At 55.8% G+C, this 25,670-nt stretch overlaps 1 protein-coding gene across 1 annotated transcript; it reads left to right on the forward strand.

Annotated features, from left to right (window-relative positions):
* Positions 1-20,210: 20,210 nt before the first annotated feature.
* On the forward strand, positions 20,211-24,889 carry LOC107529141 (histone-lysine N-methyltransferase SETMAR). The gene is made up of 2 exons (XM_087825071.1): positions 20,211-20,330; positions 24,095-24,889. The coding sequence occupies exons 1-2, from the start codon at positions 20,211-20,213 to the stop codon at positions 24,887-24,889; spliced, it is 915 nt and encodes a 304-aa protein (XP_087681197.1).
* The last annotated feature ends 781 nt before the right edge of the window (positions 24,890-25,670 follow it).

Consider the following 25,670-nt stretch of genomic DNA (forward strand, 5'->3'; position numbering starts at 1 on the left):
CCGTTGGTTAGACGCATGACTCGTCCGAGCGAAACGCAGCCACCGGTCCTGAGAATAGAGGTTTTATTAAACCTTGTTAAGCACCGAAGGGCCTGAAGGCTTCGCCTCTCCTCGGCCCTCGCGAGCTGCTCAGCTCCTCGCTCCCAGGACTGAAGAAACAGCTCAGTGGCCGCCCCTGGTGCCCGCAGCTGTGTGTTATTAAACCGCCTGTCACCCAAGCCTCGGTACCAAAGAACACCTGGGTCATCCGGGGCTTTGCACCACCCCCTTTCCTTCTCGAAATAAGAGCAGAAGCTGTAGGCCTGCAGTTGCTGTTCATAATCATTCCAGGGCCCTGGCCGGTTTGGCTCAGTGGTTAGAGAGCCAGCCTGGAGCTCAAAGGGTCACAGGTTCAATCCCCAGCCCTGAGGGAGGCAATAAATTGATGTCTCTCTCTGCCCCTCCCTTACCTCCCTCCCACTCTCTCTAAAAATCAATGGAAAAATATCCTCGGGCAATAAGCTTCGGCTCCGAGCTAGAGGCTCAGGTCTGTGCCTCCGAGAGCATTTCCTCCATAGCTGGGGACTCTGAGCATCACTCAGGCCAACCAAGCAATTCTCTACACGGCACACAATGCGACTACGGGCAGGAAGAGGTCCCCTTGGACCGGAAGGTGCTCAGGAAAGGCTTCTTGTGTGGGGAGGAGAAGCATATTTGGGGGAGGGGGGGAGAAGCAGTGAGATTTGAAGAGCTGTAAGCGGGAAGCTGCAGCAGCTAATGTTCGTGAGCATTTCCCAAGGGCCAGGTGCTCCTCTGAACCCCTTACCCTCACCAGCGGACTCCGTCTTCACCCAAAGAGCTCGGCAAACTGTCACCTCCCTTCACGGGTGGGGAAGCCCTGGCCGTTTCCCGAGTCCACAGCTGGACGTTACGCCGCTCCAGGCACAGGGAGCGAGGAGCACAGTGTCCGGGAAGCAAGTCACGTAGCAAGAGGGGGGCAGAGCGTAAACCCCTCAATCAGGAGATGAGTGGCCCAGCCCCGGCCAGTTTGGCTCAGCGGTTAGAGCCTCGGCCCGAGGACTGAAGCATCCTGGGTTCGATTCTGGCCAAGGGCACGTACCTCGGTTGCAGGCTCCATCCCTGGCCCTGGTCGGGGCGTGTGTGAGGCAGCCCGTCGACGTGTCTCTCTCACATCCATGTTCCTCTCTCTCCCTTCCACTCTCTCTGAAAGAAATGGAAAAAAGATATCCTCAGGTGAGGGTAAGAAACCAGATGAGAGGTGCAGGTAGAGGGAGGAAAGATGGGAAACCACACGACAGTGGGTTATATTAGGTGAGGCTTAGAACGGTGATTTGACAACGAAAGCGCAGGAGATGCCAGGTGTTGATAAGAAGAGAAAGTATACAAATCACCTGAAATCACTCCCCCGGCTCATCGCCAAGACACTGGCTGGCGCAGGTCCGTGGCGAGGCTGCCGTGCTGACAAATAACCACAGTGACCTTCCCCAAGGTCAGAGCCTTCCCGCAGAAAGAGCAGAAGGTCAGGTGACCGTGTTCACAGGAGGGCCTGGGCGGAGGAAGAACACGTGGGAGGAATTGTCACAAGTCCCCTGCAGAGCCGCGGCCGTGCCAACCCCATCTGGTGCCGCAGCGAAGAAAAGCCGGGACAGCAGCCACCTGGGACGTCATCCAACGCCGCGGCCTGGAAAGCGTCGCCCTGCGTCCCGAGCTCCCAGGTCGAGCTCCAGCCACGAAAAGTGTGAGCTGAGCTTGTCACAGCTGACATTTCTCCCACAGAGTGAAGATTTTATTCTGAACTTAAATGAAACTTCAAGAAAAGGAGCAGTAGAATTGGCGTCTCCCTCTCTTCTTCAGGCACGCGGCTAACAGGCGATGAACGAGGGCCGCGGGGTGTGAACTCCGAGGACATTCGCTCAGAGAGCCGAGCGCTGACGGCCCTGCAGCCTCGGCCGGCAGGTCAGACGCAAGCCCAGGGCAGCAGAGGGGCCGCGCCGCCGCTCAGCCCGCCAGAAAGCTTCCAAACAAGGGGTTCTGCGTAAGCTCAGGCACGAAGCCGCAGGCCTGTGGGCTCGGACGGGTGTTGAAAGTCTAAACCAGAGCCACCTAAAGCCTAAGTGGCCGGGAATGTGTAGAAACAATGTATGAGGGAGCAAGTGAAACAATGTTACAATATGTTACAATATGTTACAATATGTTACAATATGTTACACAGAACAGACCCCTTTCAATCCCCTCTGGCCAGGCGGCAGGTCATGAAAGTAAAGGAAACGAGGGTGTGTGGTCCGCTGTGGTTTTCGCAATCTTTACGCTCTCCTCTGCTTTCCACCACTTTGAACGGAGCGGGGTGGAGGGGACCCACGGGGGCAGGGGGGGAGTGGGACACCTGTAATACTTGCAACGATAAAGATTTTAAAAAATAAATAAAATTTTTAAAAAATAGTGAACACAAAGAACTAATCCTCTAGTTAAATGTCAAGCACTGACCACGGTGAGTGTGTCCACATAATAAAATACCCTCAACGGCACGGCCAGAGGCGACGGGAAAAGGCAGAGCCCTGGACACCCAGCCTGCGGGTCAGGCTCCTCCTTCGAGGGGGAGCATCCCAGTGCCGAGTTTCACGAGAAGGAAAACATACTACTGTCCTTTGTAAAAACAAGAGGGATTTAAAAATGCTACACATTTGAAAAGCCAAGAAAAGGCAAAACTCGTAAAAAGTACTATATTCTTTCCCCCGTTTGCTTCTAGAAAAACCGTCCTCAGGATAACAAAAGGTCCCGAGCTCGATCTTACCATCTGGGACATTTAGAAGGTCCTAGGGGACAGCACTTATTTATGTGCTGAGGCTTCATATCATTTTTCAAAACCTTGTTACTAAGCCACTCGGTATGTTAGGTTTTTACCTGACTTTGTCCCTCCAGCTGCCACGAGGCAGAGGCCACTGTGCCGTGTGACAGAAACGGAGGTCCAGGGATCGGACCACAGGCCCGGCCCTGTGCCCACGGCCTCGCGGCCTGGGACAGTGCGTCCCCTCTCTGCGCCTGAGTGTCCCCCTCTGCAAAAGCACAGTGTGGGCTCACCTTGAGTCTAATCCTGGCTGCCCACCCTGAGGAGCCGAGTCAGACACCGACTTTTCTCAAATGCGTTTGTCTTCCAGAGCCACAGAGGTGACACCTCCTGCGCCTGGCCGACCTTCCTTCTCAGCGGCTGTGCCAGGCAGCGTTGGGCGAGGCTCCCGCGCCGGGGCCCGGCTGCCCAAGCCTCCGAGCGCTGTCGCCCTGGCAGCGGCCGCGAGCTGCAGCCCTGGCCCGAGGTCTTCTCGGAGCCCCCCCCCCCCGCGGCCGGGCCAGGGGACACCCGGGGGCCGTCGACAGCTGAGACTCTCTCCTCGGCTCAGGGCACAGTCTGGGATTCGCCTTGGCCGGGTCTAGCGCAGCGCTGCCTTCCGATGCGAGGGCTGACCTTCTACCAGGCACCAGCTAACAAAAGGGCAGAGCGGCCCCGTCATAAGCGGCCGACAGTGACAGACCCGCAGCCTTAGGGAGCAGAGGTTCAAATACGCCCAAGAGACAGTGCTTCCTGCGGACACGTCGCTGCTGAACGGGGGGGGGGGCCGGGGGTCTAACTCGGTCCTTATGACAAGGCTGTAAGGCAGCGGGAACTCTTACCCCTGCCATCCTACAACGTGGAAGCTGAGGTTGCAGAGAGAAAGAAACCCTCCCACGGACTCACGGCTACCAAGCGGCCCTCGGTGGGGTCCCCTGGCTGCCGTATCTCGGGCCGGGCCCACTGGGCTCTTCAGGCCGAGGGGCGTGTCAGCCTCCTGCCAGGGCTAATCCCCGGCCCCCATCGCCAGCATAGATAGGACCTTCCTCAGATTCGCTGCCACGTGCCTTCTCCTTCCGCTGGTCCCGACCGGTAAACACTTACCCCAGCGACGTGTTCACAGCTGCCAGGGACACTTGGCCCCGGTGTCCAGCTCCTCGCTCAGCCCCATGCTCTCGGTCCCCAGGCCCCTTCCTCCGGCGGGCAGCTGCCGGCTCCGACTCGCCACCGTCCGCCCCTCCCTGTCCCAGCTCTTCCGGGTGAACTGAGGAGCTGCTGAGCCCTCCCCTGGCCCCTGCCCCCTCCCTCCTCGTGCCTCGTGCTCTGTCCCCAGCTGACAGGCCCACTGCGTAATCTGGGTCCAGGAACAGCATCGAAGCACGCTCTGAAAACCTCGGGGAAAACACGTTTGAATCAAACCTTTACTTCTTTCAACTCTAAACTTGTAAACTATTCTCACCAAGAAAAAGTCATTCTGCCCAAAAGGGATAAAAAATCGACCACCCTGCGCGTTGTGCCCTCGGGGTCACAGCCTGTTCCTACACCGATCGACCGTGCGCATCGGGCCCAGCTTCTCAGGCGAGTTTGAAATTCTCGCCAGGCTCGCGGCCACGAACCCTCTCGAAGGCTGCCATCAATCAGCCGCCCGGCGCTCTCTTCCACCCTGGAGATTTATGGCAGAAACGGGGGCCCAGGAGTCACGTGGGCCCCTGGGGCGCGTTCCCACCAAGGGCGAGCGCTGGGTGGGTGGACGTAACTGTGGTCATAGCCTTGTCTTCCCAGAGCGTGACTGCAGGGAGGGGAGGGGGAGTGTGTCGCGGCCGCCTCCTGTTAGAGCGCAGGGCCCGGCCCAGGGGCTGGCATTTCATTTGGGATTTTGGATTCCCCCCTATCCCCCCCCTGCTGTGAGACAATGATCCCCTGACCTCCGACTGTCCTTCAAGCCATGGGCCCAGGAAGCTCGTGTCTGTCTCCTCGCCGGCCTCCGCGTCCCTAAACGTGCCGGCTGTCACCAAAACTAAAACAGTTCTTTTGTGACACCCTCCAAACCACATTAGTCACCAAGAGCTGACAATGATACCAACAGACTGAAACGGATGCGCGGAAGGGTGACCGCACAGGCCCACAGAACAGCGGGTGTTTTCTCTACGCGCGGTTCAAGGCTCTGCGGCTTCCTAAGCGATATCGTGACACCTCGGCTGCGGCGGCGGGTACCGATGACCGTGCCACTCGGCTGCAGAAGGCGAGAGTTCAGCTTCCTGCAGCGAAACCAGTAGCTCGCTCGGCCCCGATTCCTAGGCGGCTTCGGGCGCAGGCTTCCCAGACGCTGACATTTCCAACTGCGTGTTTCAAGTGAAGTCAAGCCCTCAGGCAGCCTGGGGAGGTCGGAGAGCCGCCAGCAGGACCGGCCAGCTGACCGGCACAGCTCCCTGGCCGCGCCCCCCCCGTTGAGGAGATGCAGCCCATTAGGTGCCAAATGTTCAGCGACTCGTTAATCGGCGGGTATTAATTCTCCGAGGAGGCAGCAAATCTCACGCTGGACGCAGTGACATCAGCCCCTCGCAGTCAGGCACGATCCCGTCCCTGCTGGTCAAGGTGAACACTGGCTGCTGGTTACACCGCGTGTCCCCTACTTCCCAGAACCCATAGTCGGTGTCTGACATCTTTGTCATCAACTCTTCATGATGAAGCTAAACAGCAGGCTCAGCCTGGCCGTGTGCTCAGTGGTCACGGCGTTGCCTGGGCACCGAAGGGTCTCGGGTTCCACCCCCAGTCAGGGGCACGTACCTGGGCTGCAGGCTCATCCCCGGCCGAGCAGGGCACTTATGGGAGGCAACCCCTCCCCGATGTGTCTCTCCCACACCGACGTTTCTCTCTCTCGCCTCCCTTCCTTCCCTTCTCTAAAAATCAATAGAAAAAATATCCTGAAGTGAAGATTAACAACAAAAAATCCGCAGGTGCTGATGTCTCCTCGGGCAGGGAGAGGAAGGCCCCACCGCCTCCCCGGTCCTGGGACGCGGGCCAGCTTTGCCAGCGGAGGGGCAGCTGCTCTCGCTGGTCTGTCTCCTCTCCCTCTCCGGCTGCTGCGGTGACAGGTGACAGGGGTGGGACGCGCCCCCGTAGGGGGAGGGACCTGCTTACTTACCTCCTCTGTCCCTGCAGCAACGTGCAGAGCTGGTCCAGAGCACAGTCAACGCTGCCCTGGGGTCACACCCGATACTAAACCACCAACCCCCGTGTGCATTTTAATTTTCAGTGTTTTGCATCTTCTGTCTCATTCCACCTGCACTGCAGCTGTGTGAGTTTGCTCCAGCTGCCTGATCCAAGCACCACAAACTGGGCGCTTGTTCTGAGGGTAGAAGACTAACGCCCCGGGGTCTGTCGGCAGGGCTGTGGCCTCCTCGGGGCGCCTGGGGGTTTGCCAGCACCTCGAGCATCCCTGGCTGGCAGGTGCATCACTGTGACCTCCACCCTCACCATCACTGCGTTCTCCCTGGGCATCTGTCTGTCCTTACAGGGACATCTGTATATAAGGACACCAGTCATACTGGATTAGGGGCCTGTCCAACTCCAGCATGGCCTCACCTTAACTGGTTACATCCCAGATTAGACCTTATTTCCAAATAAGTTCCCAGTCTGAGGCATGGGGGCTGCAGTCAACGTATCGTTTTTCAGGTGGGGACACAATTCAACCCACAAAACAGCCCTGTGAGTAAGGTGTTCAGGAGGCATTATTATTAACGGGTTAAAAGAGATTAAAGGACATTCCTACATCTGTAATCCAGCCCCTTCATTCTGCATGTAAGAAAACTGACTCCGAGAAATGATATGACGGCCTCGGTGTCATGTGGCGGCGAGTGGCAGATGGGAAGGTGAGAGATGAGACGTGGTGGGTGACCTGGTTTATAAAGGTCACCTCACTGGTCCCCGTCTGCTGACTCGGCAGGTTGGGCTAATGGGGCAGGTGTAGCTCCAGATATAGCCTTTCCAAATGCCACGCTTGGTGAAGGGCCGAGCATCCCGGGGGGAGGAGGCAGGTCCACAGAGGAGGGTCTGTACGGAGTGACACCCAGTCCTGGCGCGCTCCCAGCCCCGGCTCCCACAGGCTCCCACCCACCGATGCTCCCAGGGGCACCACTGTGACACAAGCCATACTCGGGGGAGGCAGACACGCTCCCCTCTCAATATGCCCGTCCCAGGTGCCAACGTGAAACTGCGACCTAACCTTCCACCGTCTTCCCTGCAGTTCCAGGCCCCTGCGTCTCCTCGTATAATCAGCTTCTTGCCACACCTCCCAGGGATGGGCAGAGCTGTGATTGAAAAATGAGAAGATGAGGCTCGAAGAGGCAAAGAGGAAGGTATAAACTCACAGCCGGTGCAGGGGCTGGACTAGAGGCCCGGATCTCCGGTCCCAGCCTGGAGTCCCCATCGCCCTCCCCTCTCCGTGTGACTCGGCTTTGAAGTCGTAAGATTTCAGAACTGGGAGGAAATTAATCCTATTAAGTAACACAGAAGGGACAGCAGAGGACAAACCATTTCCAAGACCACACTAAGACATCGGATAACTGTCCCTGTCTCCACGTGATCTGGGTCGGTTAATAGCCTCACCTTTCCGGTGCAAGAGAAATATGAAATATGCATAAGCTGAGGAAATATCACCTTCCGATGAAAAGCAGTTTTACCATAACCTTGGCTCCGGAATCATTCGGAAGCCCTACAGTCACCTTTTCTGTGGGTTAAAAACTGAGAAGCTGCACAAAATTAGTGGCCACCAAACCAATTTCCACAACAATCGATAGAAAAAGTCTCAGAAGAAGAAAGTGTGGGAAATAACAGACGGATAAAACCAGTCATGTCGGGGGAAACTCAAGCACGGCCTCAAGAGCAATACCCTTTGTTCAGCGGACACTCAGTAAGATAAATCGCTTTGAAATAAACGAAGGCAGCGGAGAGGGACGGGACAGGCCGGCTGCACCACGTCACCGCGGGTCCCTGGCTCGGCTTTCAATGCCGTCGCCCCTCCACCTGAGACGACTCGGCTCCCATGCCGAGAACGTATCCCACGAATGATAAAGTGTTTCCAAGTGTCAGTGTTTCGGATCATCAAAGGAAACATCAGATTAGTAGAAACTGAAAGCATGCCGAGAAGCGTTAGTTTGTATCCCCCCCCTGCAACCTGTCCACGGGCTGCAACAAGCAGCTGAGAGTCTACCCACCTGCTTTCAGAGACATCAGACCCTCCGCCCTCCATTTACCCGCCACAGTGTTTCAGCGTCAGGAGCAGGCTGTTCCGATACAATGTAACGTTTGTGCTCATCGCAGATCATCTCCCTGCCCAGCCGTCTTCACCCAGAATCGCAGAGAAACCTATAAATAAACAACAGCAAGAGTAACAGTAACTTAGCAGGCATTTAGCTTTGGCTTTGTGGGGGCACCGTGCTGAAGGCTCATTCACACCCATGCACTTTTTCATCTGGACAAGTATGCCATGTGGGCATTCTAATCATCCCCATTTTTAATACGTTTTTATTGATTTTTTTTTAGAGAGAGAGGAAGGGAGAGGGAGAGAAAAATAGAAACATCAATGAGGGAGAACCACCAATGGGCTGCCTCCTGCACGACCCCTACTGGGGATCGAGCCCCCAGCCCAGGCATGTCCCCTGACCGGGAATCGAAACTGTGACCTCTTGGGTTCATCGGTCGACACTCAACCACTGAGCAACACCAGTCTGGCCATCCCCATTTTACACTGAAGAAAACTGAGGCTCAGAGAAATAAGGGAACATCCCCAAGGCCACACGGCTGAGATAAAGGGTCTCCCGACTCCCACCTGCAATCGGCGCTTGGCCGAGCCCCTCCTGTTTCACTAAACTGGTGGAGCAAATGCACGAAGACAAAGAAAGAGAGGCCCTAATGGCCACTAGTCACACGCAGCTGGAAAGCAAGGCCTGGGCGGAGGCACCGCTGCCCCCCTGCCCGCTGCTCCGATGGACGGCGCCGGGCTCTGGGGCTGGACACTCGGCGCCCGTTTGCCTGCCCGCCACCCCCTCCCTGGGAGAGGGTCCCGCGGGAGCCGCGATGCGGACTGAACGGCTCCTCCACGCTCCAAAGGCTTTTCTTCATTGCTTTTTTTTTTCTTTCTGCTTTTTCTACAATGAGACAAAGAAGCAATTACCTCTCTGGCGGCTCACCTGCTTCCCCCGCTTCACTGGGCGAGAGAGGGGAGGACGTGGGAACGCGGACCCGAAACCAAGGCCTGGAGCCTGAAGGCGATGGACGCAGCCTTCGGACCCCATGAGACCTGCGTGGAAACCGCGGCTCACGTTGCTTTCCCGCTCCGCGCCGAGGAAAATGCAGCTGCCTGTGATTCAGGCAACACAGACATGACCATGGGTTGTTTTCTGAATAATACATGTAAGGTGCAGGAAGCCCAATACAGCTTTACTTGCATTTACATAGAGATTTACATTTTACAAAGCACTTTCACATACACCATCTCACTTATTTCCTAAAACAGTGCTAATTCTTTAAGCAATCATTTGAGCTTAGAATTTAAAGGAATTTCGAAGGAAAAAAATTATCATTTTGAGCACTTACCAGGGGGAGCAATTTGCATTCAGTGTCTCCGATCCCCAAAACAACTGGTTATGCCAACAGCTATCAATCTGTGCGCCGGCGCCCGCGGGCAGAACTCTCCACCCGCCGCTAACCCACCGGCTCCGCATCTCGTTCCTGAGAACGCCAGGAGGAGGGGACCGCCGGCCACGGTGCTCCTGCCCAGATGTCCGCACCTCTGGTGAAGGAAAGAGGGGGCAGAGGCCCTTTCTCCTGTTGCCGTCGCTTATTATTAAACCCGCCCCGGGCCCCGGGCCGCCTTCTCTAAGTGCCAACGAACCACCCCCCGGCCTCGCCCACCATCACTGTCACGCTGACCCACCTCCTTTCAATTAAAAACCATCCGAACTCCAGGCGCCCCTCCCGTCGTGTCCCAGGGTCCCTCGAAGATCGCCGACAGCGGTCCAGCCGTTTCTCTGTACCCGGATCATCCTAAACTCGGTTAAAACGACAGGCCCCCTGCGGATGTCCGCCCCTCCCTCCAGCAGCGCTCCACTTACCCCGGTTTGAAAGGAATGTTCCCCGGCAGCTTCCCCCCTTTTCTCTGTTAGTTTAACTTTTTCTCACTTTTTTCTGTAGTGTTAACACCATGAGAAGTCCCTTCCACGCTCTTTTTTTAACGCAAGTATAAATAGAATATCGTTCGCTTTATCGCAGGGCTTTTTGCAGACTCCACGGCTCGGCCCCTGGCCCGGCCCGTGACTCGGGCCTCGCTGGGAGCCTGCGCGCCGGGCCCTCTGAAGCCCGACGGCGGACCAGCCCACCCGACCGACCGGGGCACCAACGCCGCGCGGCCCAGGCGGGCTGGAGGGCGGGTGGAGGGGTGGCGGGTTTCCGGGGGCGAAAGTCTTCATGGCTGACAATCAGCTCATCATATAAGCAGAAAACAACACAGAGTTAAGCGCAGACGGTGTGCTTGGCTCATAGCCCCAGATTTTTCCCGGTCCTGTCACTACCACGAGCGACTCGGTGGCACAGCGGCAGCCGTCCTGGCTCCTCCGCCTTCAGTCTCCTCCGTCCATCTCACCTGCGCCCCGACCCTGACCCCCGCGCTCCTTCCCCGGGGCGCCACCAGCACTTAGGTCCGCGTCCTGGGACGGGACAGACGTACAGTGGCTTCAGAAACCCCCGTGTCCAGGAAACCACGGCCGGTACCAAGTACCCCGGAGGGCAGAGGAGTCGGCGTAGACGCCTCCTGCCGACCCAGCTGCGTCTGTTGGAGCAAATAACCATAATTAATGGAAACAAGCTGAACGTACAAAAGGCCATGAGCCCGTGGCGATGCTCAACGGAGAAAAACTCATATAAAGATATCAAAGCGCAGTGACGTGAATCTAGAGCGAGCACAACAGGAGGCTGAACTCGTGCGGATTTTAACGAGTAGGAAAGAAACAGGAACGAGCACCTTCCTCCCGCCAAGCGCACGTCTGTCCGCGGAGCGCGGGCGCGGGCCCGCTTCTCTGCGTCGGGAGCGAAGGGGGAGCCTGCGGCCGGGAGCCGGCGCCCGGGGTCAGCAGCACCTGCAGCCGGGGCAGGACACGGGCGCCTGGGCCGCCGCCCGACGGGCGAACGCGGGCCCTGCGGCTAATTCATTCCGGCAACAGGACGGTCGGCTCGGGAACGTCCCACGGAAACAGGACGAGGACGCGGCTTCGTCTCTTTGCCTCCGGGGAACAAAGCCTCTGGTTGCAGTAACTTGTACTAAGGATAACAAGTTGTATTAAGAAACACACACCTGGTGTCTCACAATATGTCACGGAAATACAATGGGTAACAAACGTCAGGCCGTTGAAAGGAAAGAGCGGATCCTTTGCCAGAAACATACATCAAACCTCGAAAATCCCAAGCCTGACCCCGGCATCGCCCTGCGGTCAGGACAGTCACGGCCACAGGACCCTCCCCGAGGCTCAGGGACAGCGTGTGCCCGGGGCCTCCGCGCGAGGCCGCTCGCTGCTGGGCGTCCGCCGCGGGGATGGGGGAGCCGCCCGGGCACCTGCCTCGGTACCCGGCGCGGGGTCCAGTCCGGGTGCTGGGAGGCCCTGGGCTCACGTTTCAGAAACGGACGAGCGACGAGCTGCTGGACGCGGGGGCAGGACGGTGCCCTCGGCGCCACCCCGACGGGCGAAGCGAAGCGAGGGGTCATCGGCAGCAGTTAGTCCGGCTCTGAGCCCGCCCCATCCCGGCTGCAAAGAAACCCGGATACGGTGACAGCGGAAGCGAGTTCACTAGACTCTAATCAAGGCCTTCCTGCCCGCGGCCTCGCGGGAGCCGTGAGCCATGCCTTTCACGAGAGCCCGAGGGCCCTCCGCCAGCAGGTTATTTAAGGCGACAGCACGGCCTTCGATGGCGCCGTTGCTCCCGCCGAGCGTGGAGGAGGCCCCGCCGACCGCACACGGAGATGAACAGGGAAGGGGAGCGTCTGCCTAGAAACGCGGCAGAGTCTCCGCCATTCCTCCTGAGAGGCCCAAAGCTCTGCCTGCGTCACCAGGACGCGGCGAGAACTTAAGGGGCAAGGCCCGTCCGGCCCGCACGGCGGCCTCCAACCAGATTCAGCTCTTACCGTCGTTTCGAAAACGATCCTATGCTATAAAATAAGCCCGGGACGGTTTCAACCTGAAAAAGTATATAAGCAGATAGTAACCTTCGCAAGACAGCGCCCCAAACGTACTGAATTCAGAACAGCGATTTACTCACCAGCTGCTCCGTGAGCTGGTGGCCGGACACGGCCCGTCGGAGCCCAGGGGCTGCCCCCGGGTGTGTGCGGAACGTGACCGTTTGAATGCCGGGGGACCTCCGCCAACACCGATGACGGGGGGTTTGAATGAACTGATTTAACGTCAAGTAATTAGACCGGAGGGCCGCCGTCTGGCGCGGACAAAGCTGCAGCATCGGCCGTCAGGGCCTCGGCAGCGGGAAGAGTGAATTAGGCTCATCCAGGAATAATATCGCTCATTAAGATACACATTTAGGAGGAGAATCCGAAATGCCTCTGCCTGTCGCCCTTAAGATGATCTAATCTGTCAGGAGACTGTTGCTAACGACCTGCGGTCGGGACGGGTCTCACGTAAGTACCAGAGGCCCCGAGTCTGTGTCCAGGGCCTGCCCGGCGGCTGTGCAGGAGCCGAGGGCTGGCGGGAGGTCAACACAGTCAACGCGTTTGAGGTTCCCAAGAAACGTATTCCCAGCCGGTGACGCTTCTGTAACGGGGGCCGAGAAGGCCGGAGCCGCACCCACAGCCCAGATGCTCCTCCTGAGAGACACTGTCCCGAGGAACCTCCTGCGGTCTCCCGGGAGGGGCCGGCCACACCGGAGGGAGCGGCTCGGGCGCGCAGTCCTCCCGCGTCGACTCCCGGGGCGGGTTTGCTCCCAGGTGACGCGCAGCAGGAGAACCTGACCCACCGCGGGGACCGCTGACCGTTCAGAGGCAAACGGCCACAATTCAGCTTAAAGAAAATAAGGAGCCCCGGCCGGCGTGGCTCAGCGGTTGAGCGTTGGCCTAGGATCCAGGAGATCGGGGTTCGATTCCCGGTCAGGGCACAGGCCCGGGTTGCGGGCTCGATCCCCAGTCGGGGGCGTGCGGGGGGCAGCCGATCAATGACTCTCATCATTGGTGTTTCTCTCTCTCCCTCTCCCTTCCTCTCTCTGAAATCAGTAAAAACATTTTTTTTTTTTTAAAAAAAAGGGCTCATCCTTTGAGGATGAATTTTGCATCTCTAGCAGAGTTTCTGCCCGTTGTCCCTGTTCGTACCTGGCGATGCCGTTTTCATCTAGATTAAGGGCAGCATACGTGACCTTCATAAAGCACCAGGCGAAGACACAGCTATGCAAGGGGCTAGCTGTTCAGGACACTGTGCTTGTTCAATATAATACAAGAGGCTCAAATGTGGGTTATTTATGTATTTCTTCCTGTTCAACAAAATAACATTTGGATTAAATGCGGGCTATGTGGCTTTTTAAACTATGGGTTTTATTTTTATTTGGGTTTTTTTTCCTATCAATAATCTCAGCGCCTTGCCTTTCGGTTATAAACAGCCCTGAACACCTGGGCAGGGAACCTGGGAAGCCTCAAAATGCCAGGCGATGAATAATTTCCCATCCGGCCTCCCCGCCGAGAGCTCGGTGGCCCTGCCAAGAAGCCTCGGTGGCAAAAGGATTTTTCAAATAAATAACTGCCACTAAGTAGTTTCAGATCATAAAAGTATCACTTGCACGTAGGGCGGCTGGGAAACAGTTACCTTTTATAACATGTATCTTTTAAAAATAAAGTCAATAGTATTGAGAACGTCAATGTAACCATCCTGCTGAAGGGGGGGGCGTTGGGGTGACCTGGAACGTTTCTCAGATGCCACAAGTGGTCTTGGTTTTGAAAACAGAAAAACAACGGAGATGAAATGCAGTCATCTGTCTGTCCAGCTCAATAATTAACGAATAAATCATCATTAGTGACTCAGGAACCTGGGTCATCAGGGTGAAAATCAATTTTACAGCCAGGGTGAGGTCACTCAGGGATGGAACAGAGCTCGGAAATTCAGATGCTTACTCAGGGACCGAGCAGGGAACATAAATAAAAAATCCCGCCCGCAGAAGGCAATCCATGGGCGCTGCTCAATTCTGGCTAATGGCTGCCTTGCAAAAAAAAATTTAAGCCCCAGTGTTATCAGTTCACCCTCGGTGCCCCGGCAGATCGTGGGGGCCTGCGCCGCGCAGACCTGTCCCTGACGCCCCAGTCGGCGCCTGTGCTGCGGGCGTCTGAGCCGATGCAGACGGACGGCGGGTGGACAGGAGAGAGGCCGCCCCCGGAGCCTGAGAGTCCCCTGAGGGTCCCACTGCATCTGTCCACGGCCCACAGGCTGTCCTCTCGGGCCGTCCGTCCCGGATGCTCACGTCGGCCAGAATCCACCAGGAAAACTATTCTGGGAGCACAAGGAAGAAACTGAGCCCACACCGTCCGAGGCCCCAGCTTCCCAGGACGGCCAGGACAGGCCCAGGCCGCAGGCCCCATCCCGCCGCGCCCGGAGCTGCTGGAAGCAGGAGTACGTCTGCGCCACGCCTGGTCCCGGCAGACAGCCGAAAGGGGGGTGGCCCTCCTGTCCCAACACTGGCCTTGGGGACGCCTGAAGTGCCCCCTTCGTGGCCGAGCGAACCGCAGGGTGGGACGGAGAGAGCCGAGCACAAGAAAACCCAGCGGCCCTCGACCCTCGCTGCCCCCCAGAGCTCATCGGAAACCCGCCTCCGCCACTGCGCCCTCGGCCGCGGCTCCCGGACAGGCGCCTCCCTGAGCCCAAACTGAGCCGCGTGTTCTCCGGGTCCCACCAGTGACAGAGCAGCCGGGGGACGAGGGGAGTCGATCTCCCAAAGCTGCAACGGGAACACAGCCAATCCCTCGCGTTATTTACACGACCTTCCCCAGAGACGCCCATCGCTTTATTCCCTTGTCCTGGGGGCAAACGGGAGAGGGAGCAGCTGTGACTCCTACGGAACAGGGGACGAGGGGTCTCAGGATGGTGAACCGAGCCCCCCCCCCCCCCCCCCCCCCGGCCTGACTTCAGCAATCGCTGAGCTAGGGAGTCGAGTTAAAAATAAAGCTCTCGCCCCAAAGCCCGCAGGATACAGCCCGGTGACTTGCGCTGAGCCAGCAGCCTCCAGAGCCGCCTCCCAGGCGACGCAAAGCCGCGCACCGCCCGGGGCGACACCGAGACCCGGCTCGTTAGGAGCGTGGGGAGCGGGGAGGCCGCAGTGTCAGCACCGCCTGGCGCTCCTGCCAGCGAGCATCGCCGCTAACCAGCCCGGGAAAGGGGACTCGGGGCGACGGCAGCCACGAATGTCCCCGTGATGGGCGGCCTCGCTACGCTGTTTCATCGGCAGAAGCGCCGGGAGGCGCCGTGTCCCAGTCCCCCCACGCGGCGTGCGGGTGTCCAGCTCAGCCGCCCTCCTGCCACCTTCCGGGCGCTTCTCTCCCGAGAGACGTAACAGCCGCTTAGGTTTTCCACGGGCCTGACTAACGGGGCGATAAAACGGGCACAGTCACAGAGTTTCCAGCGGCAGGAAGTGGGCTCGTGGCAAACGCCGGGGGCGGCCGGGAGGCAGGGGGACACTTAGCCCGCATCAGACCCGACTGCAGCAGCCACTTCCCAGCCCAACCTTCGTGGGCTAATAGTCAGGGCCAAGGGCCTCCTCTGCCCCTGGCGCGAGCAGGGGGAGCCCTGCCGCGTGGATTTGCTGTCCTTACGCTCGGATTCCTGCTCCGATTCCCGAGGATCCGAAGGCTGATTCCCTTAAAGGTGATCTGGCCGAACCCTCGGCCCACGGATCACAGACTCAAGGGCCATGTTTTCTGTCCCCTTAAAATTCCCACAGTCATTTTAATTAAGTGGCTTCAAGTGTCATTTGTCTTTTTCTTTTTCTTTTTTTTTGGCAATAATGATTATGGTTCCTCACATATAAATAACACTTCAGAGCTTATAAGACACTTTTTCACAAATGCTATTACTTAAATTCTCATCGTGGTATTTCTGTTAAGCGTCCCAAGCTTACCTAACTACCCCCCAAAGTATAGTGCTTCGCAGACAAAAGTATTTCAAACCTTCCCAATTTATTTCTAAGCAGTAAAATGTGATTTTCTTCATTTAAAGAATGAAAGAATTACAGAATCATATTTCAGAAGTCAGAGCAAGGAACCTGCATCCCGGGCATGTGCCCTGACCAGGAATCAAACCTGCGCCCTTTGGGTGCCCGGGCCAGCACCCCACCCAACTGAGCCACCCAGCCAGGGGCATGTTTATGTTTTAAAAAGCTTCCAAACTCCTTCCCAAAGGGGCCGAACCATTTCCTGTTTCTGTTACCTTTGGTTTTTTGTCATTGATGTAAGATTAGTTGACCTACGTTCATTAAGAAACAAAGTTATTCACCACAGTGTCGCAGTAACTATGTAGCAGACCCTGGGGTGTGACTCCCAGATTCTCCTTCAGGACGGAGGGGTCTGTTCTTCAGCTTCAGGGAGCTGCCAGCTGGTGTCCTCAGATGCCACCCCCACCCAGAAACTGCCTTTGGCCAATGAGCCACCTTTCTCAGGGCCATGGGCCCTCCTGGGGCAGCCAGTCCCCGGTGACTGGTTGGCGTGAGGCTATGCGGGCGCAGCCTCCTCGCCCAGCTCAGGACAGCTCGGAGGGCGTCCAGCCTCAGGGCGGGGCCGAGCGGGGCCCTGGTTGGAACCCGTTACCCCCCAGCTTCTGCCTTCTCTCTTCCCTTCCTCCGGGAAGGGTGGTCTCCAGAGCCCTCCCTCCAAAGCTTCCGCACCTACTCTCAGTCTCTGAGTGGGCTCTGGGAGGAGATCGGCCTCGAAAGCAACCCACTGCTACCTTTTAGATATTATAGATCCACATTTACACTTGTCTAATGAAGCAGCTCCCTCTACCGGCAAGAAAAAGAGTGTTTTCTAGAAGCCGGCAGCCAAACTCCAATCCCTGCGCAGAGCCAGCCCCTGTGATCTGAGTATCTACGGGGGGGGGGGGGGGGGGGGGGGGGGGGGGGGGCAGCGGGGGGCTAGGTAAACAAGGAGCCCTGTGCTGAGAATAAGGAATTGAATCATCACAGAAATTCCTGCACTTTGTTCTCAAAAGAAAAAGTATTTTCATTGGCTCTTCCTATATCGCCCAGAGATCTGTAGGATATGTAGGAATAAACTTTCTTTAGTGTGCTCTAGAAAAGAGCAGAATTCGCCCGGCTGGAGTGGCTCCGCTGGCGGAGCGTCGTCCTGCGCACTGAAAGGCTATGGATCCGATCCCCGGTCAGGGCACATGCCTGGGCTGCAGGTTCGATCCCTGGTCAGGGTGCACGTGGGAGGCAACCGATCGATGTTTCTCTCTCACATCAGTGTTTCTCTCTCTCCCCCTCCTTTCCTCTCTCTCTCTAAAATGGATAAAAACATTTTTTTAAAAGGATAGACACCCGTTTTTCTGAGTGGCAGTGGCAGGAAATCAAGCAATAATGATGTACGTTACTGCAAGCGAGTGAGAACCATAACCGCTCGCACCGGCCCGCGAGGAGCGTGACACCCCGCGCAGCGACTGCAGATGTCGGGTTATAACTGAGCGTGAAAGTACTAAAATCGCAGTGCGGTATTTGCGGAGATGCACTGACTAATGGAAACTTAAATGGACTTATATATAAATCATAATAAGTTCGAAACCAAAGAACTGTTTGAAAGGAAGGACGCTGAGTTAAAAAGCTAACAGAAGCAGAGGTTCAATATCTCATATATAAATATTAGTGATTCTCAGCCGTTCTTTAACATAGCACCTCAGGTCGCTAGGACTCAAAAAACACATACGGAAGTGTTTGCTTAGAAACTGAGGCGAATCTAAGGCAAAGAAAGCAGCTTAAATTCCACTTTTCAATGACGCAACAGCTCAACCCGGCCGGCCCTGCTGGAGGTGTGTGAGACACTCTGGTGGAGCATGTTTTGCTGCGACTGTGGCGATCTCCAGCTGTATTCGTGACTTTTTCCAGCTTCACTGCTGATAAACACAACTAGTTCTGAACTGTATAAAATTCTAGGTTGTCCACATGGTCAACACACGTGACTTGGAATTTAAATTCCGCGTGAGTGTCCAGGTGATGCAGCTCCTGTGACAGCAAGCGGGGGATTTGTCTGTCTGTTTTGCGTGTTTTTTTAAATCATCACCCAAAGATCCTTTTTCCATTGCTTTTCAGAGACAATGGGGGAGAGAGAGGGAGAGAGAAACTCATCGGTTGGTTGCCTCCAGCACACGCCCCGACCAGGTCGGGGACAGAACCTGCAACAGAGCCTCGTGCCCTTGACTGGGACCCTTCAGTCCACAGGCCGACGCCCTAACCACCGAGCCAGACCGGCCAGGGCCTGCAAGTATTTTCAAGCTCTTTCTTCATTTCAGCCGTTTATGTACAATGGGTGTTTATTTTATCATTTGTAGTCAAGTGGGAAACAGGGTGGAGTCACCGCACCACCTGCTGGAAGGTTCGGGGGTTGCTGCTTCGGGGCTAAAAGCGTCTTTGAAGGATGGGAGGGGGGAAGGTGAAGGGTGGCTGCTCGGGCCCCGCCATCCCCTCAGGCTCTTCTGCCCCCGATTCTCAATCCTCAAAACACGGAGCCCGCTCTCGCTGCAAATTAAAACCACGGGAAAACGGCTGGTGGAAGCGACCTCTGCTCTGCACCTCCAGGAGGCCGGCGCCTGCTTTCTGGCTGGTGTTCGGGTCCTGCCTGCCCGTGGACTGGGTTCTGAGGACAGACAGACAGCACTTTCTGTGGGGAGCCCGAGCCCGCCCGCACCCACCCTCATCGACAGCTTAATACTCAGGAATTTTGCAAGCCAGTTGTTAAACCGTTCGCAGACTGGCATCAGCCATGGTAGGTATATTTATACAATGAAATCAGAAAACACTACAAATCAAGACACTTTTTAAAAAATTTTTTTATCAGCGTTACCTTCTCCACACCTCATACTCTCTACGAGCAGCACGTAGAGGGGAGAGGCGGGGCCCGCTCCTACCTCACGGGACTGTCTTAAGGATGAAGCCAAACCCGCAAAGAAGGCTCTGTCTGCTGTCTGGCGGGTAGTGTGGGCTCACCCATATTCTCACTATTCCCCGCACCCCATCCCAGTGCCCTGCAAGTAGCAAGTTCTCAATAAACACCCAGTTGTCAAATAAAATAAAGAATTTCAACGGGAAATTTTAAGACGTGGTAACACGGCTGGTCCCAGATTAAGAAAGAACGGGACCCACCGTTACCAGGAGGAAAGCGCCTTACCTGTGAATAGCCCAGGTGTTTCCTTTCTTTCCCTCTTCTGGCTCTCAATCACCCTCTCTCTCCCTTCCCCCCTTTCCCTCCCCCTCTCGCCTCTCTCCCCTCTTCCTTCCACTCTCTCCGAAAAGCAATGGAAAAAATACCCTCAGGTGAAGATTATAAAAGAAACGCCTGCAGGCTGAAACAAATAGCACTGTGCACAAGGCCTTGGTTAAATGCCGGTCACTCTGGAGCATCAGCTTTGATCTTGGTCTACACACAACTCTCATCCAGGACAGGGGGCGACACAGCCTGTGCCAGGAGGGTGGTCAGGGCTTAAAAGTCTGGCCTTCGGGCATCGAGAAGGGGAGGCGGCGCCTTGCCTGTGATTCACCTCCTGGGCTCTTTCCTAAGGACACGGTCAAATAGGACGATTCTTTCTCCGGCCGGCTGTCACCGCCAAGTTGTGTGTGTACTTTAGAGTGAATTTTTTTCCTTTTGTGTGTGAAAGCCAGACCCAGAGCAGACGGCCGGGCTCGGTGCCAGGGCACCGGACAGATGGTTGTCTCACCTGGCCAGGTACTGCCAGACTCAGACAAAAGTCCCAGCAACAAATACCTCCAAAACTGGGGTCTGAAAGCACAGTCTCAGCGTCCTGTTTAATTTACCGAGTGAAAACAAAGACCCACGTTCGGGGAAAACTAAGTGTGATGAGAAAACTCAGATTTCATCTTCAGCGAGAGGTGGTTTGCTGCGTCACCAGCCAAGCATTTCGCTTTGTGTTCCCAAAGCTTCATCCCTACCTGAAAGGTTTCATATTATTTGCTGCGCATTGGACTCAAAACCAGGGCGAGCCTGGTCTGAGAGGCCCCTTGTGACAGGAAAGGAAAAAAACTACAACTCCCGTGAGGCGGTGGGGCTGGGGGACCACGACTCCCAGCATGCTTCGCGGGGCGCACGCTCCTGTAGGCGCAGGCGCTTCGGGACCGGACGTAGCCGCTCGGCGGGATGGCGGCGTCCGAAGAGGAGGAGCCTGCAGCCCCCGAGGAGCCCGTGGACCTGGCGTGCGGCCTGGAGGACGTGCCCGTGAGCGTGTGGCCCCCGGGGGCGTGGCCGCCGCCCTTCCAGGTAGGGGGCGGGGCTCGGCCTCGCAGAGAGATGGGCGCCGGGACCCCCGCCCTCCCGCTGGGGGCGGGGCTTGGCGGCCGCGGGCGCTGCGCACGCAGCCTGTGGCGTGGGATGCGCCCTGCAGGCGGGGGCGGGGCCAGACGTGGCACGTGGTACGTGCGCGCCGCTCACGTGGCCGTGCTCACGAGGTGCAGGTGCGGCTGCAGGTGGGCTGCAGACGGGACTGTGCACCGCGCACCTGTCTGCGCCGCGCACCTGTCTGCAGGGGGCAGATCTGAAAAGCACAGGTCCGGCCTTTTTGGTTGACGTTCCACAGTGGCCTTAACGGGAGTCTTACTATTTCTGCCCGTAGACTGGCAGCTCCCTGAAGGGCAGAAGCAGAGGTGTCATGAGGTCCTTTGGAAAGAGCCCCGAAAACCTGGCTTTTTGCCCCGGTTCTGTCCCCAGGTCTCCCTGAGGGGTCTGGGGCAAATCTTGACCCTTTGGGCCCAGGTGTCTCGTGTGTAAGGTAAGGCATGGGGCCTGTTAACGGATCTCCGCCACGTGCCGTGGTTAAAAACGTGGCCCTTGAGTCGGGCTAATCTGAGTCCGCCTCGTGCTGCGAGTTCCGGGGCAAATATCAACTGGCCTCCGCTCGGCCTTGGCGTCCTCCGCGCACAATTAAAATGACAGCGCCTCTCGCGCAGGATGCTTGGAGGATAACAACTAAAACGCAGTTCCTGGTTGCAGAAAGCATTCAGTAATCGCTCCTTACTATTACTACCTAAGAGCCCTTTCTAACTGTCTCATCCCTCTGACCTTGACCCGCGTGTTGCCTAAGGAACAGGAATGACCAAAATGAAAAAACAAGGATGCTGGAGTGGAAAGAGCAGTGGTCCTCTGGACCCAGAGGCAGGGGGCCAGGTAGCCGGCTTAGCCATCTTAGCTGTTTCTCAGATCCTGTGTTTCTTCATCTGCAGAATGAAAATACTTAAAAATGGATAACCCTTGTCACATCCATTATCGATATCAAACCCTGTCTGTCCCTTCCTAGAGTTGTTCAGGGATCAAATAAGAGACTCTATAGCAATTCAAAGAGCAGAGCAGGATGTCAGTGTCAGGAATGGTTATTTCTTCAAACTACCGTGGCAGTTACACAACACTGATCCGTAAAAGCTTAGGCGAAACCGAACACTAGAATGCCTGGTCAGAAACACTAATACATGTTTCCTTTATTCAGCAAATGACTGAGTGCTAGGCATTGAAGATAAAATAGTGACAACACACCATTCCTGCCCTTGTGTTTACAAGAGCAGATAGGAAGCACTTGTTGCTATAAGGGGGGGGGGGGGCGGCGCAGATGGTAAGGAAGCCTTGTAATTAATTGGTCCTCACACCTGCAGTTGATGGGCATAAATGAAAATCAGGACAAAGACTCAGCCCCACAGCGTTCTGGCTGCCTGGCTATATGTGTAGCTCTGGGTAGAGTTAGTCACAGAAAGAAGACAAGATCGCTTCCTCCTGGAGTTTATAGTCTCACCAAGAAGATAAAACATTTTCGAAACATTTAAATGAGCCTAAAAATGCCTTTAAGGAGTTTGCTTGCATATGTTCATGGAGCACAGAAAGCAGTCTTATAAAAGGTCAGAACAGCTGGCTGGCCCCAAACCCTGCCTTCCCAGGCATGTGCACACTCAAGAATTAAGGCCAGAAAAACTCAAGCTAAAAATAACTTTGTGTCTAGTTAGCTTTTGGGAACTGTGTAAAAAGGCAAAAAGAGCATTCAGACATTCCAACTGGAAACAAGTTTTTCCAACTGGGAAAAAAAGAAAAAATTGATTCTCTTGAACTAAGAGTCAGATCTAGCTATTTTTCAGGTCCCTGAAACCAGCTTCAGACATCCTTTTTAAGGTCTCCACTTGCCCTTGACAAGATTTATCTGGCTCGCAGTCTCCTAATAGCTGCTTGGAGCAAAAACAAAGTCACGCAGGGCTAGAGGCCAAGTACAAAGATTCTTGTAGCTGGTGTTTCCAAACAACCAAAAAAGGCATGAAGATTTTCACGGCACTTCCTTAGAATTCAGAACCAAGGCCTGGGTTTTAAGCCCAGGATGTTGTGCAGCATCCTGCTGCATTCTCCTGGGTTTCAAGACAGAATGGGACTCAGAAAAGTCAGGCCTCCGATCAGAAGTTACCAGGAGCTCAATGAAGCAATGATAAAAATATTCCCTGAGTCACCAGTTCCATGCCTGGTGCTGTGGACAGGAACCTGAGCCTTCAACAATGCCACACCCCAAACCTCATGAACACTCGTTTCCTTGAGACAGATTTGTTTAAAAGACAAGACCCCACATTCAGTGCAACTAGAAAGCCCTTCAGTTGTGCCTTTTAGATCCCAAGTTCATGCTGTTAAAGCAAGTCTGGTTCAGGGGAGGGAGAAACTGCACATGAGAACAGCCAAGGAGATATATTTGCTCTTCCACATGCCATGTCCTGTCTCCATTTTGGCTTCTTGGGTGACCATGGTTTATAAAAAAATTTTCCTCTTTAAGTTTTCTGTCGAAAAACTTGAACTCTCCACCCAGTTCTTCAAGGATCTGGTTTCTCGTGCATCGTTGTGCACTGAGCATTCTGCATTTATTCCCAACTCTTACCCTTAAGCCGTGGATGGGGTGGGATGTCACCCCATGGTAGATAGTGTGAGAATTGAGTTGCATTGTAGGAGGCTCAGCTGGTGTCCACAGCATTGCTTGTTCGGGGGGGGGGGTCCTCCCTCCACCCCGCCCCCACTGAATAAGAAGAGCATTTCTTTGCACGGACACGATACATTAAGTCTAAGTATCTGTTAATACTGTGTAACATCTATAGTAAGTCCGATGATCTATTAATACTATGTAACATCTACAGTAAGTAAGTATCTGTTAATACTATATAACATCTACAGTAAGTCTAAGTATCTATTAATACTATATAACAAATATGATTTTGGGGATTCTGTCTGCAAGCTCTTGGCCAAATGCCTATTTTTAACATTGTGAAGATTCAAATAGAACTATAGTGTCTTTTTAAGACATCAGAGAGTATTTGCCCTGGCCAGGAGCTCAGTTGGTTACAGTTTCATCCAGACACACCAGGGTTTAGGGTTCCATCCCCAGTCAGGACACATGCAAGAATCAACCAATGAATGGTCTCCCCCCTCTCTCTAACATCAATAATAAACATTTTTTGAAATAAAAATCATAGACTATTTAAGAATTTACAGTCTTTAAATTAAAAAAAAAAATCATTTTAAAAAAACTCAATGGAAGACTGTCCCAAAGGCCATTTTTCATTCATTTCTCATTTTCACTTACCCCCAAAGGACCTGAGGTGACTTGCAGTGAAGATGCATATGTGTTTGTATTATCAGATAAATGTAAAAGAAATCAAAGCCCAGGATAAAGCCCTTCACTTCATTCAAAGCCTAAATTCAGTGCTTGTTTTCCCGACACCCAGGCTTGAAGGGTAACAAAATGGGTTAGCAAGCCTTCAGTTTCTGATAAAACAAAAAAATGTATTTTTTCTATTGTGTTTCCTATACCAAAAACGAAAGCACAGAATTTGAAACCTTAAAATTAACTACCTTTTCTAAATTGGAGAGTTACACTTGAGACAACATTTTAACACACCGCGCTCCGTTAGTGTCTTTGTCGCATCTTTTATATCCGCGCGGTGCCGAGTAGCTCCGCCCTGCGCCGTGGCGTGCGGGTGTGACGTCACGCTGACGCCGCGTTTCCGGTTTTGCAGTACACGCCGGACCCCGTGGCCGGGCCCGGGGCCGAGGCCGACCCCGCGGAGGTGACCTTTCCCGGCTGCGCCTGCCTCCACCGGCCGTGCGCCGCAGGCACGTGCCCCTGCGTCCGCGGCGAGCACTACGACGGGGACGCGCGGCTCAGGGGCCTGGGCGCGGCCGCGCGGTGCAGGCCCGTCTTCGAGTGCAACGCGCTGTGCCGGTGCGCGGGGCGCTGCGGGAACCGCGTGGTGCAGCGGGGCCTGCGGCTGCGGCTGCAGGTGTTCCGCACGCGCGCCAAGGGCTGGGGCCTGCGCGCCCTGCAGCCCGTGCCCCGCGGCCGCTTCGTCTGCGAGTACGCGGGCGAGGTGCTGGGGCCCCGCGAGGCCCGCGCCAGGGTCCGGCGGCAGGCGGCGCGGGACGCCAATTACATCATCGCCGTGCGGGAGCACGCGGCGCGCGGGCAGCTGATGGAGACGTTCGTGGACCCCACGCGCGTCGGCAACGTGGGAAGGTTCCTCAACCACTCCTGCGAGCCCAACCTGCTCATGGTCCCCGTGCGCGTGGACTCGATGGTGCCCCGGCTGGCGCTGTTCGCCGCCAGAGACATTGCGGCCGGGGAAGAGCTCTCCTACGACTACTCGGGGAGGTTCCTGAACCCCGCGGGCGCGGAGGACGGCGGGGGGCCCGGCGACGGGAAGCGGGGGAAGCCCTGTTACTGCGGGGCCGCGTCGTGCGCGGGCGTCCTGCCCTACGACGGCTCCCTGTACCGCGCCCCGGAAACGCCCGCCGCCGCCCCGGGGGGCGTGTAGGAGGCACCCGGCCTCCGCGCGGGACGGCGAGGCCCGCCCGGGGCCCCCGGAGAAAAGCTCTGCTCGGGCCAGCAGGTCGCCCGCGCCCCCGGCGGCAGGTGGTGAGACTAACTCGGGAATGGGGCGGCGGCTACAGGCGGGCCAGCGACACCTTTCGCCGTCGAGGGTGGCACTCTGGGTCTCAGCTGACACGGGGCTGCCCAGCTAAGCGCTGGGCACATATGCCCTGGTCCGTGTGGCTCAGTGGTTGACCACCATCCCGAGCACCGGAAGGTCACCGGTTTGATTCCCCGTCAGGGCACGTGCCCGGTTGTGGGCGCAAACCCTGGTGGGGGGTGCGAGGCAGCCCGTGGGTGTCAGTGCTGTGCTCTCACGTCCACGGCGTTTCTCTCTCCCCCTCCCTTCTGTCTAAAAGTCAATAAACTGGTCTTTACAAATGAATAACTTCTGGGAAGGCAAACATCAAGTTCCTTTGTTAAAGCAAGGACGTCGCAAAAACAAGTTACTTATGAGGGTTTGTTAGATATTTTGGAAGCTACGGTTAAGTCCTAGCATGTGATTCCTGTGTGTATGTCATACAGAATCTATTTAACATATATCACTATACACACGTGTGTGTTTGTAAATGCTTAGAAAAAAGCCTGGGAAGACACACTGGCGGTTGACAGCAGTTACCTGCGGCAGAAACGCGGAGAAGACCAGAGTCACAGAGTCAGGGCTGCTAAGGATACTTTGTATATTTTTTAGAGTTTCTATTTTTACCTTATGCATTTTATTGTTC

The sequence above is a fragment of the Miniopterus natalensis genome, chromosome 15 (genome assembly GCF_054644295.1).
Source record: "Miniopterus natalensis isolate mMinNat1 chromosome 15, mMinNat1.hap1, whole genome shotgun sequence".
Lineage (NCBI taxonomy): Eukaryota > Metazoa > Chordata > Mammalia > Chiroptera > Miniopteridae > Miniopterus > Miniopterus natalensis.